We start from the raw sequence: 12,100 nt of genomic DNA on the forward strand, positions 1-12,100 counted from the left end.
TGATGTGGGTTTGTTTATATACATCATCCATGCTCTGGATGTTTAATTTTTTTCTAAATCATTAGAGTACACCCCTGTGCCATTGGACTGCAGAGACATTCTACAAGAAATGCTGCACCCCCTGTAGATTCTTTACCCCACCCATCTAGTGTCTATCACCACAGCACATCCTCCTCGGAGGCGTTCCTCACTGGACATGACTGAGACACTGTACCCAGTCACTGCAGCAATGCACTAGGCATCAGCCCTTGGGCCAGTGAGTCAGGATTTTGTTCTACTTTTTTATGAACATGATCTTTGCCGAGTATCTGGTTTTATCTTCCTTAGGTAAAACTTCTGCATTAAGCTCTGGAATTGGGAAAACGGCCTCTTCAGAAGAACAGTGTTAAATATCTATGATATGTTTGGAAACTTTTGCTGGATATTAATTGCATTTCCGATCACTTGTACAGAGTTAGAGCAGGTTTTTTAGCATTTTGGATGCAGAGAACACATATCAGATTAAGTAATTTCTATTGCTGAGCTATCCAGTCCATCTGTGGCACTTGGAGACCTGACGGACACTGACTATAACAATATTTTATTTCTCCAGTGCTAGGAGTGCAGTTATTTCTGTACCAGACTCAGCGGATCCAGTTTGTTGAAGTTAGTGACACCGCAAAGATCCACTGTTCTTCCAAAGAAAAATTGGAAGGAAGTAGAATGTTTTGGTATTTGAGACAAGAAGGCGAGAAACCCACCTGCATTAAGCGCTGTTTGGATGATCAAAATGTAAGTAAATTTGCTTGCAGACACGAGACACATAGCTCGACCCTGGAAATCAGCAACATCCAAAAGACTGAGTCTGGCATTTACTACTGTGCATATATAGACAGCAGCTACCTGCTTTTCGGGAATGGATCCACACTGACTGTTGGAGGTAAGGAACCATATAGCTTGTTTAAGGAGACTAGTAACTGATTGACAAAGCATATTTCAAGTTCTCAATAAAATATAACAAGCTACCACAGCTATTGATGAATGGTTCAAAGGAAAGCATGCTTTAAGCCAAACAGATCAGCTAAACATTAAATGCTATGGGTAAAGAAGTTATATAATAACATTTATTGTTATAAAATATATGTGTAAAACTTGAAAGTACCAAAAATAAACTATTGAAGTTTCTCTGTGACTGTTCAGGGCACCCAGCTAGGGAATATTTCTAATCTAAGAGTTGTGATTGCATGATAGAATATTTTGAGTTAATGAAAAGTTTATAAAATTTAAGCAATTTTCCTTCTAGTTAGTGCAGCTACAAACTGCGCTATATCCTAGTTAGAGTTGGTGTGATAATTTAATATTTCCTTCGTCAATACATTTGTTCCTTTGAATTAATGTCTTAGTGACAGATATGCAGTGTTGTTGTAGCCGTGTTGGTCCCAGGATATTAGAGAGAATAGGTGGGTGAGGTAATATCTTTTATTGGGCCAACTTCTGTGGGTGAGAGAGACAAGCTTTCTTGCTGACACAGAGCTCTTCTTCAGATCTGGGAAATGACACTCTGAATACATTTCCCAGACCTGAAGAAGAGCTCTGTGGCAGCTTGAAAGTTTGTGTCTTTCACCAACAGAAGTTGGTCCCAGAAAAGATTTTACCTCACCCACCTTGTCTCTCTGAGTGAAAGTCTAACACCTTTAATCAGACTGCAGCTCATTTGATTATCACACTGAAGTATCACACCTCCTTCTGCTCAGACAGTTATACCAACAGCAGCTGGGTGATGCTTCTGGTCCCATTTGCACATGATATTCAAGTCACTGAGACAGCAAATCTGGCCTGTGTGATCCATGGAGTGTCCAGCCCAGTCCATGTTTCCTGGAGTGTTTCTGGGGAGCTGCAGGAACAGGGGCTGATGCGCTCATTGAAAGCAAGGGATGGATCTTTAACGCTCATAAATCACATCAGTGTCCCCATGGACACCTGGACCAGTGGGAAGAATTTCACCTGTGAAGTCAAATTCAACTCTTCTGGCAGCAGTGTGAAGAAAAGTACCAGGTATCCTGCAGGTGAGTGATATTATATTTGAGGGTAATGGAGACTTAGATGTGAAATAGGGGTGCAGTGGCCACAATCAGATCTGCTTAAACATAACTTTCCATCACAGAAAGCTGGAATATTCTATGTCTTAGTTAAAATTTCTTTAGAGAATTTGGGGAAAAGTCAAGTGATCACAAGGGATCACAAGACAATGTAGCTCTGATCTCTGCTGTAGCTTTCACCCAGATTCTACATATAAAGCACTGTAAAGAATTAAATAATAATAAATACCAGGAGTAAAGGGGAATTGAGAGGCATCTGAGATGAGAGATGTTTTCCAGTGAGATATGCAAAGTGATGGAGAGACGATGAGGTGAGGAGAGACCTACAGGGAGGATTTTGTAGATGGCAGAAGGTGCAGAGAAGATTCTGATTACAGGGGAAAGAATTCACCTAAGGGAAAGGGGGCAACACAGAAGGTGAAAGATGCTGAAGGCTCCTGTAGCCTCACTCCTCGGGGCTTAAGGCCTGTGGTGAAATGGGGATCAGGAGGGAAGAGCTGGATGTGGTGGCATCACGACCCTCTTTGCTCAAGTCAGGCACTTACTTGTGTCTGTTTTTTTGCTTCCTTCACAGCTCCTCCCAGGAAGTGCTCACATTACATTGTGCCCCTTGCGGCTGGGACTGGTCTGCTGCTGCTGTTGGTGTCTCTGAGCCTCGTCTGGACCCTCTCCCCTTCCACTCTAGGTAAGAAACACAGCCCAGCCCAGACACTGTCCCGCAGAGAGAAATCCTACTCCCCCGCTTGTAACTGTCCCGTCCAACACATGAACATGCCGCAACTCTCACAACTGCCAGGACTGAATGTTTGTTTTCTGAAACTTGAATTTCCTGTGTCGGGAGAACGGCTTTGTTCTCCGTGACAAAGGGAGCGATGTAGAAAGGCTTCTACTGCCCATGGCCCAGGCACCTTGTCTATAGTTCACAAAGAGCACTAGCTTTTCTGATGAGCCTCTCTCCATGTGCCATGCATGGTGGTGCCCTGCGCACCCACAGCTCGGATGCACCATTAGTCAATAAACTACAGCTGAGGGAGTGAACATGGAAGAGCAACTTTTACTGTTGTCTTTGTTTGTTCCAGGATTCAAGCCCAGGATCTCAGCGCCTCCAGCTTCAGAGGAGCAGCAGGTACGGCTCTTTGCAAACTATCTCTGTCTAAATCAATGTGTCTGTCTCAGGCATTTCTAATCGATCAACTTCATATATTTAGTAATTAAACTGGTTATTCTGGAAGGAGAAGGTGAAAGTGAGATCTAGCTGTTGGAGTAGCTGAAATGGAGCAAAGAGCCTTACTGCTAACTCTGGTACCAATTTACTGTGGGATAGTGGGCAAGTCACTTAGTTCTCTGTGTCTCTGTTTCCCCATGTGTAAAAAATGGATAACTAGACTTACTGCTCAAGGATGTTGGGAAGTTTGATGTTTTATTGGTTCTGTCTATACCCTTTATAGGGTTTTTGTGTGGCACTGGGAACATTTTAGGCACTTAAAAGCTAAAGAGCTATAACAAATTATATTAAGCACATGAAGATTTTCCTGTGGCCCTGATCCAAAGCTCAGTGACCTCAATAGAAGACTGTCCATTGACATGGGGTTTGGATCTGGCCAAATATTGTCAGTAGCTGATTCTTAAAGTCAGAATCCAGCGCTGGTTTCCATTCTGATAACACGCACCATTTACAGGATAAGTAGGAGAATAAGAGATGAGAGGGAATTTTTCATCAGGCTAAACTCACTGGGAGGTTCAGTTCTGTCTCAGCTTGTAGCCCTTCATTTTACAAGGAGGTGGCTAATTTTACTAACTGTCGCCAAACAGGGTGGAATCTTATATGCTCATCTGGATTTTGATTCGCGGAATCGCAACGGGCGCACGATGCAGCGATCGGCCAGAGGGAAAAGCACAAAACCCTGAACTGTCTAGTGCAGGGGAATCCACACGTGGGAACTGATGGCTGGTTCTCTGCTGATCGGACGTAGCAGCTGGAAGAAGGCTCTGTCCGTCTCCGTCTCCTTTCTTTTTTATTTTCTCCACTTCTCTGTTTAGAATAAAAAGCTCAGAAGATCCCCACAGAGTCCAGCCTCATGAGGTGGGAAATCTCCTTTTGGGATATAAAGGCATCAGGATGTAGACGACTTTACACTTCACGTGTGTACTAGATTGGAAGCTCTTTGGGGCAGGGACTGTCTCTTTGTTCTGTGTTTGTGCAGCACCTAGCACAATGGGTGCTATGGTAACACAATAATTGTCATCATCATCCTCTCATCTGCAGAGGGACCCGGACGCAGCTGAACGCCTGCAGCTTCCCTGCACACAGTGAGGCCGGATGGCAGGAGCCTGCAGAGGGGACGTGCAGCCCCAGTATATGCCACAGCTCCCAGCTCCCCTGATCCTCAGCAGACTCATGCTCCCTTTGCAGTAACGTTACATGGACGTGCAATGGGATTGTGAAGGGGAGGATGGATGAGAATCTCTCCCCAGGCCAGTGCGGGAGCTGCTACTCCAGTGCTTCCTCTGGAGCAGTGCTTCTCGACGACCAGTCCGTGGACCAGCGTCGGTCCCTGAGATCTCCCTGACACAGTTTAGGGAGGCAGCAAGCCGGTCCCTGATATTCAAAAGGTTGAGAAAAGCTGCTCTAGTGTCTGCTGCTTTCCCCCATGGGCGAGATCCACAGGCCCCCATGTGCCAGCCCCTCTGCACCATCTAACAATAACAACACCTTATCAATGACTGGAGCTCTCCTGGTACCTGAGCCTGCACGCGCTGCCTGTTTACATCACAACTTGTTGTTGTTCAAGCTGTCATTTGAACTGTCACTCATTAAAAAGACCCAGTATTGATGTTTGTGTGTGTTGCCTTTTTTATCTGTTCAATGCATCAAGCTCAGCTTATTGTGTAATGAATAAGGTGACGTCTTAAATTCTTTGGGCCCGATTCTGCTCTGGTTTACAGCAGTGTAAATCTGGAGGAGCTCTGTTGCAGTCAGTGGAGTTACTCTGGATTTACTCTGGAGTCTCTGAGAGCAGAAGCCGGCCCTGTCTATTCCACTTAGCGTCTGTGCTTCTCAAGATGGATGATACAACTAATGTGTTACACAGAACTTGTTACGCACACACACCTTCAACGATGGTAAGGGCTGTCCACTAAAGTCTGGAGAAGAAGTAATGGGCATAATCTGCAGCAAGAGAGATTTAGGTGAGATGTTAGGAAAAACTTTGTAACTCTAAGGAGAGTTCAGCTCTGGAACAGGCGTCCAAGGGAGGTTGTGGAATCCCCGTCACTGGAGGTTTTTAAGAAGAAGTTAGACAAACATGTCAAAGATGGTCCAGGTTTACTTGTCCAGAGCCCTGTGCTGAGGCAGGACCTGGATGACTTTTCAAGGTTCCTTCCAGTCTGACATTTCCATGATTCTCTGAGTGCCAATAAAAAATGAATGACAAAGGGCCTGAATCTGATCTCATGTTACCCTGAGTACTGAACCCAGCGGGGCTGCAGGAGCGCCGAGATTTCCATTGTGACTTCAAACTGAGGTCTTGAATGAATGGTGACTTGCAGTCACTGAGGATGCTTTCAGCAAGACGAACGTATCTGGCTCTGGTTCCTTGGTCAACTTCCCCTGTGGGTAATTACAAGAGCTGGTCAGGAGTCTTTATAAGAAACATTTCTGTGTCAGAAAATGCCCATTTGTTGAAATGAAGATTTGTTTTCCATCGGAAAAGGGTCAGTTTTAATGAATTTTTTTACTTGATAAAAAAGTTTCAGAATTTCAAAATGAAACTTTCTGGTTGTCCAGTTCAAAAAGGCGTCTTGCTTAAAAATATACACTAATTATAGTCGATCCCTTTTTAAAAAATATTTCATGGTCAAAAATTTTATGTTCAAAATTGGAAGGAAACATTTCAAAATTCTTAAAACAAAATGATGCATTTCACACAAACCGAAAATGATTTTTGATTGAAGAAATTTTTTGAGATTTTGACTTTTTGTACCAATTCGACACAGGAAAATGTTTCAGTATCTTAAAAATTTGTGTGGGATGGAAAATCCGTTTTCTGCCCAGCCCTGGTAATTACATGAGTGTAAAATTGCTTCTGTAGCTGCACTTGGCTACATTGAGCCTTTTCACTTCCTGCCCTAAGCCACTGCGCAGTGCTGCTGTGGGGCTGTCAGACAGCTGCCCCGCTCCACCCCCACAGTGTCTAAAGAGATTTCTAGATACACTGTAAGGGCCCAATCCTGCCTGGTGCTGAGGCACTTCCTGTGACGTGCTGGGCAACCGCAACGCTGATTAAAGTCAAGGGGAGTGGTGGGTGCTCAGCGGCTGTTAGGATCAGCTCCTACCTTCTGTTCCTTAAAGCACTGCACATTGTAACGCATTGTCGCTGGGATCCTTAGAGCAGTAAATAGGGCTTTGTACCGTTGTCAGTCAGTGTTACTGGGAGGGTGACAACAGGCCCTTACAGGAACTGGGCTGGGCAGACATTGTGCTCAAATAGCGTTATGATTTCTATGGTCTTATCTGTACGACTACTGACAACCTTCAGCCCCTTAACAGCGAGCCTGGGGACCAGATTCTCACTAGCACTAAGTCCCTTTCCACCATGGTAATGCACAGGGGCCTGGAAGTGGGTGTGAGTTTAATTTATGGTCCTCTAAAGTCCTCTTTACATTGGTGCAAAGGGGAAGCTGTGTCATTGTGAGTAATGCCCTTGGGCTAGAAATCAGGCAGAATCTTGGCCAGTCCAGTCATCCTTCATCAGCCAAACTCCTGCTTCCACTTAACATTGCCTCAGTCAGGGACTGCAGGATTTAGCCTAGGTCACTCCCCAACCATGGGAGGGAAGCACGCAGGGGAGGGAAAGAGAAGGAAGAAGGACGATGGTCCCCAGCTTTAGAGAGCTGCCTGGAAGGGGTTTGTGACAGATCGATCCAGGGGAGCTGCAGCCAGCCAGAACATCCTCACAAGCAGGGTGCGGGTTAAGGAGACATGGCCAAGGCACCCGGAGATTCTGTTCTTTGTTGAGCCAATTGCTCTAATCACTAGCCCACGTTGCCCTCTATTGTCAGCTGTTTCAGAAGGGACATTGACAGATGCACTTTACTTCTCTCTCCCTGCTTTGTGCAGCCAGACGCAGCTTTCTAACCAGCCCCGTTCCGTTAATTTTAACCAGTTTATTGCTAGACTCAAGGGGTGGGGTTTAACTTCAATTGACTTCAGTAGGAGTGAGGCACCCAACCCTCTGAGCCGTGTTTGAAAATCCCACTAGGCATCTGTCTGCATTTATAGGCACCTAAATACCTTTGAAAATCTGTCCCGAAGTCACTTTTGAAAATGGGACTTACACTATTTTGAAAATCGTGTCTTATGTTGTCTTTTTTCTCACACATGTCAGAGCTTTCAGTCTGATGATCTAAAGTGCAGTTAACAGTCCTCCAAGACAGGACAACAAACAATCATTACATGTCTGCGTTGTGCCACCAAGAACTGTGCTACAATAAACCAAACATGGAAGGCTGGGGAGCGATTTAGCTTGGGATTGTCAAAGGACCTAAGTGGTTTAGGAGCAGTTTCCTTTGACAGTCAATGGGAGCTGAGCTCCGAACTCATGTGGGTTTGTTTATATAGATAATCTATATTCTGGATGTTTCTTTATTCTGAATCATTATATAGACCCCTGTGCCACTGGAATGCAGAGAAAATCTACAAGAAATGCTGTACCCTCTGTAGAGTCTTTAACCCACCCATCTAGTGTCTATCACCACAGCACATCCTCCTCGGAGGCGTTCCTCACTGGACATAACCGAGCCACTGAACCCAGTCACTGCAGCAGTTCACTAGGCATCAGCCTTTGGGCCAGTGTGTCAGGATTTTGTCCTAGTATTTTTATGAAAATGATCTTTGCCGAGTATCTGGTTTTATCTTCCTTAGGTAAAACTTCTGCATTAAGTTCTGGAATTGGGAAAACAGCCTCTTCATTAGGACACTAGTATTGAATACTGTATCTATGATATGTTTTGAAACTTTTGCTGGATATTAATTGGATTTCCATTCACTTGTATAAAGTTATAGCAGTATTTTAAGCATTGAGAATAAATATGATCAGATAAAGTAAATTCTATTGCTGAGCTATCCAGTCCATCTGTGGCAGTTGGAGATCTGACGGACTCTGACTATAACGATATTTTATTTCTCCAGTGCTAGGAGTGCAGTTATTTCTGCACCAGACTCAGCGGATCCAGTTTGTTGAAGTTAGTGACACCGCAAAGATCCACTGTTCTTCCAAAGAAAACTTGGAAGGAGGAAGTAGCATGTTTTGGTATTTGAGAAGCGAAGGTGAGACACCCACCTGCATTAAGCGCTGTTTGGATGATCAGAATGTAAGTAAATTTGCTTGCAAACACGAGACACACCGCTCGACCCTGGAAATCAGCAACGTCCAAAAGAATGACTCTGGCATTTACTACTGTGCATATAAATATAGCAGCTACCTGCTTTTCGGGAATGGATCCACGCTGCTTGTTGGAGGTAAGGAACCATATAGCTTGTTTAAGAAGACTAATAATGGATTGACAAAGCATATTTCATATCCCCAATAAAATATAACAAGATAAAATAGCTATTGATGAATGGTTCAAAGGAAAGCATACTTTAAGCCAAATAAATCAGCTAAACATTGAATGCTATGGGTATAGAAGGAATATAATAACATTTATTGTTATAAAATATATGTGTAGAACTTGAAAGTGCCAAAATTAAAATATTGACGTTTCTCTGTGACTGTTCAGGGCACCCAGCTAGGGAATATTTCTAATCTAAGAGTTGTGATTGCATGATAGAATATTTTGAGTTAATGAAAAGTTTATAAAATTTAAGCAATTTTCCTTCTAGTTAGTGCAGCTACGAACTGCGCTATATCCTAGTTAGAGTTGAGGTAATTTAATATTTCCTTCTTCAGTAAATGTGTTTCTTTGAATTAACATCTTAGTTAATAGATATGCAGTGTTGTTGTAGCAGTGTTGGTCCTAGGATATTAGAGAGACAAAGTGGGTGAGGTAGTATCTTTTATTGGGCCAAGTTCTGTTGCTGAGAGAGACAAGCTTTCGAGCTGACACAGAGCTCTTCTTCAGATCTGGAAAATGACACTCTGAATATGTTTCCCAGACCTGAAGAAGAGCTCTTTGGAAGCTTGAAAGTTTGTCTCACTCACCAACAGAAGTTGGTCCAATGAAAGATTTTACCTCACCCACCTTGTGTCTCTGAGTGAAAGATTAACACCTTTAATCAGACTGCAGCTCATTTGATCATCACACTGAATTCGACACCTCCTTCTGCTCAGACAGTTATACCAACAGCAGCTGGGTGATGCTTCTGGTCCCATTTCCACATGGCAGTCAAGTCACTGAGACAGCGAATCTGGCTTGTGTGATCTATGGAGTGTCGAGCCCAGTCCATGTTTCCTGGAGTGTTTCTGGGGAGCTGCAGGAACAGGGGCTGACGCGTTCATTGAGAGCAAGGGATGGATCTTTAACGCTCATAAATCACATCAGCGTCCCCGTGGACACCTGGACCAGTGGGAAGAATTTCACCTGTGAAGTCAAATTCAACTCTTCTGGCAACAGTGTGAAGAAAAATACCAGGTATCCTGCAGGTGAGTGATATTGTATTTGAGGGTAATGGAGACTCTGATGTAAAATAGGTGTAAAGTTGCCCCAATCAGAGTTGCTTATACATAATTTTCCATCACAGAAAGCTGGAATATTCTATATCTTAATTAAAACTTCTCTAGGGAGTTTTGGGAAAGGAAACTTGAGACATTACCGGGACCACAAGACAAAGTAGCTCTGATCTCTGCTGCAGCTTTCACCCAGATTGTCCATATTTGAGGTTAAGGGAGACTCAGATGTGAAATGGCGGTGAAGTGGCCACAGTCAGAGCTGCTTAAACATAACTTTCCGTCACAGAAAGCTGGAATATTCTATGTCTTCGTTAGAATTTCTTTAGAGAATTTGGGGAAAAGTCACGTGAGATATACAGGGATCACCAAACAATGTAGCTCTGATCTCTGCTGTAGCTTTCATCCAGATTGTACATATAAAGCACTGTAAAGAGCTAAATAATAATAAATACCAGGAGTAAAGGGGAATTGAGAGGCATCTGAGATGAGAGATGTTTTCCAGTGAGATATGCAAAGTGATGGAGAGACGATGAGGTGAGGAGAGACCTACAGGGAGGATTTTGTAGATGGCAGAAGGTGCAGAGAAGATTCTGATTACAGGGGAAAGAATTCACCTAAGGGTAAGGGGGCAACACAGAAGGTAAAATGTGCTGAAAGCTCCTGTAGCCTCACTCTTCAGGGGTTAAGGCCCGGGGTGAAATGGGGATCAGGAGGGAAGAGCTGGATGTGGTGGCATCACAACCCTCTTGGCTCGAGTCAGCCACTTGTGTCTGTTCTTTTGCTTCCTCCACAGCCCCTGCCAGCGAGTGCTCACATTACATTGTGCCCCTTGCGGCTGGTGCTGGTCTGCTGCTGCTGGTGATGTCTCTGAGCCTCATCTGGACCCTCTGCCCTTCCACGCTAGGTAAGAAACACAGCCCAGCCGAGACACTCTCCCGCAGAGAGAAATCCTACTCCCCTGCTTGCTACTGGGGACTGCAACTGTCCTGTCCAACACATGAACATGCAGCAACTGTCACAACTGCCAGCACTGATTGCAGAATGTTTGTTTTCTGAAACTTGAATTTCCTGTGTCGGGAGAACGGCTTTGTTCTCCGTGACAAAGGGAGCGATGTAGAAAGGCTTCTACTGCCCATGGCCCAGGCACCTTGTCTATAGTTCACAAAGAGCACTAGCCTTTCTGATGAGCCTCTCTCCATGTGCCATGCATGGTGGTGCCCTGCGCACCCACAGCTCGGATGCACCATTAGTCAATGAACTACAGCTGGGAGAGTGACCGTGGAAGAGGAATTTTTACTGTTGTCTTTGTTTGTTCCAGGATTCCAGCCCAGGATCTCAGCACCTCCAGCTTCAGAGGAGCACCAGGTACGGCTCTTTGCAAACTGTCTCTGTCTAAATCAATGTGTCTCTCAGGCATTTCTAATCCATCAGCTTCATATATTTAGTAATTAAACTGGTTATTCTGGAAGGAGAAGGTGAAAGTGAGATCTAGCTGTTGGAGTAGCTGAAATGGAGCAAAGAGCCTTACTGCTAACTCTGGTACCAATTTACTGGGGGATAGTGGGCAAGTCACTTAGTTCTCTGTGTCTCTGTTTCCCCATGTGTAAAAAATGGATAACTAGACTTACTGCTCAAGGATGTTGGGAAGTTTGATGTTTTATTGGTTCTGTCTATACCCTTTATAGGGTTTTTGTGTGGCACTGGGAACATTTTAGGCACTTAAAAGCTAAAGAGCTATAACAAATTATATTAAGCACATGAAGATTTTCCTGTGGCCCTGATCCAAAGCTCAGTGACCTCAATAGGAGACTGTCCATTGACATGGGGTTTGGATCTGGCCAAATATTGTCAGTAGCTGATTCTTAAAGTCAGAATTCAGCGCTGGTTTCCATTCTGATAACACGCACCATTTACAGGATAAGTAGGAGAATAAGAGATGAGAGGGAATTTTTCATCAGGCTAAACTCACTGGGAGGTTCAGTTCTGTCTCAGCTTGTAGCCCTTCATTTTACAAGGAGGTGGCTAATTTTACTAACTGTCGCCAAACAGGGTGGGATCTTATACGCTCATCTGGATTTTGATTCGCGGAATCGCAACGGGCGCACGATGCAGCGATCGGCCAGAGGGAAAAGCACAAAACCCTGAACTGTCTAGTGCAGGGGAATCCACACGTGGGAACTGATGGCTGGTTCTCTGCTGATCGGACGTAGCAGCTGGAAGAAGGCTCTGTCTGTCTCCATCTCCTTTCTTTTTTATTTTCTCCCCTTCTCTGGTTAGAATAAAAAGCTCAGAAGATCCCCACAGAGTCCAGCCTCATGAGGTGGGAAATCTCCTTTTGGGATATAAAGGCAT

The 12,100-nt window shown here is 44.3% G+C and overlaps 2 protein-coding genes across 2 annotated transcripts; both read left to right on the forward strand.

Moving 5' to 3' along the window:
• Window positions 1–290: 290 nt before the first annotated feature.
• Window positions 291–3,986, forward strand: LOC135892334 (immunoglobulin kappa light chain-like). The gene is made up of 6 exons (XM_065420057.1): window positions 291–327; window positions 593–919; window positions 1,734–2,039; window positions 2,635–2,763; window positions 3,158–3,204; window positions 3,891–3,986. Exons 1-6 carry the CDS (start codon window positions 291–293, stop codon window positions 3,984–3,986), a joined length of 942 nt encoding a protein of 313 aa, XP_065276129.1.
• Window positions 3,987–7,964: 3,978 nt separating this feature from the next.
• LOC135892331 (immunoglobulin alpha-2 heavy chain-like) lies at window positions 7,965–11,893 on the forward strand. The gene is made up of 6 exons (XM_065420053.1): window positions 7,965–8,001; window positions 8,269–8,598; window positions 9,410–9,721; window positions 10,509–10,652; window positions 11,067–11,113; window positions 11,798–11,893. The coding sequence occupies exons 1-6, from the start codon at window positions 7,965–7,967 to the stop codon at window positions 11,891–11,893; spliced, it is 966 nt and encodes a 321-aa protein (XP_065276125.1).
• The last annotated feature ends 207 nt before the right edge of the window (window positions 11,894–12,100 follow it).

The sequence above is a fragment of the Emys orbicularis genome, chromosome 20 (genome assembly GCF_028017835.1).
Source record: "Emys orbicularis isolate rEmyOrb1 chromosome 20, rEmyOrb1.hap1, whole genome shotgun sequence".
Lineage (NCBI taxonomy): Eukaryota > Metazoa > Chordata > Testudines > Emydidae > Emys > Emys orbicularis.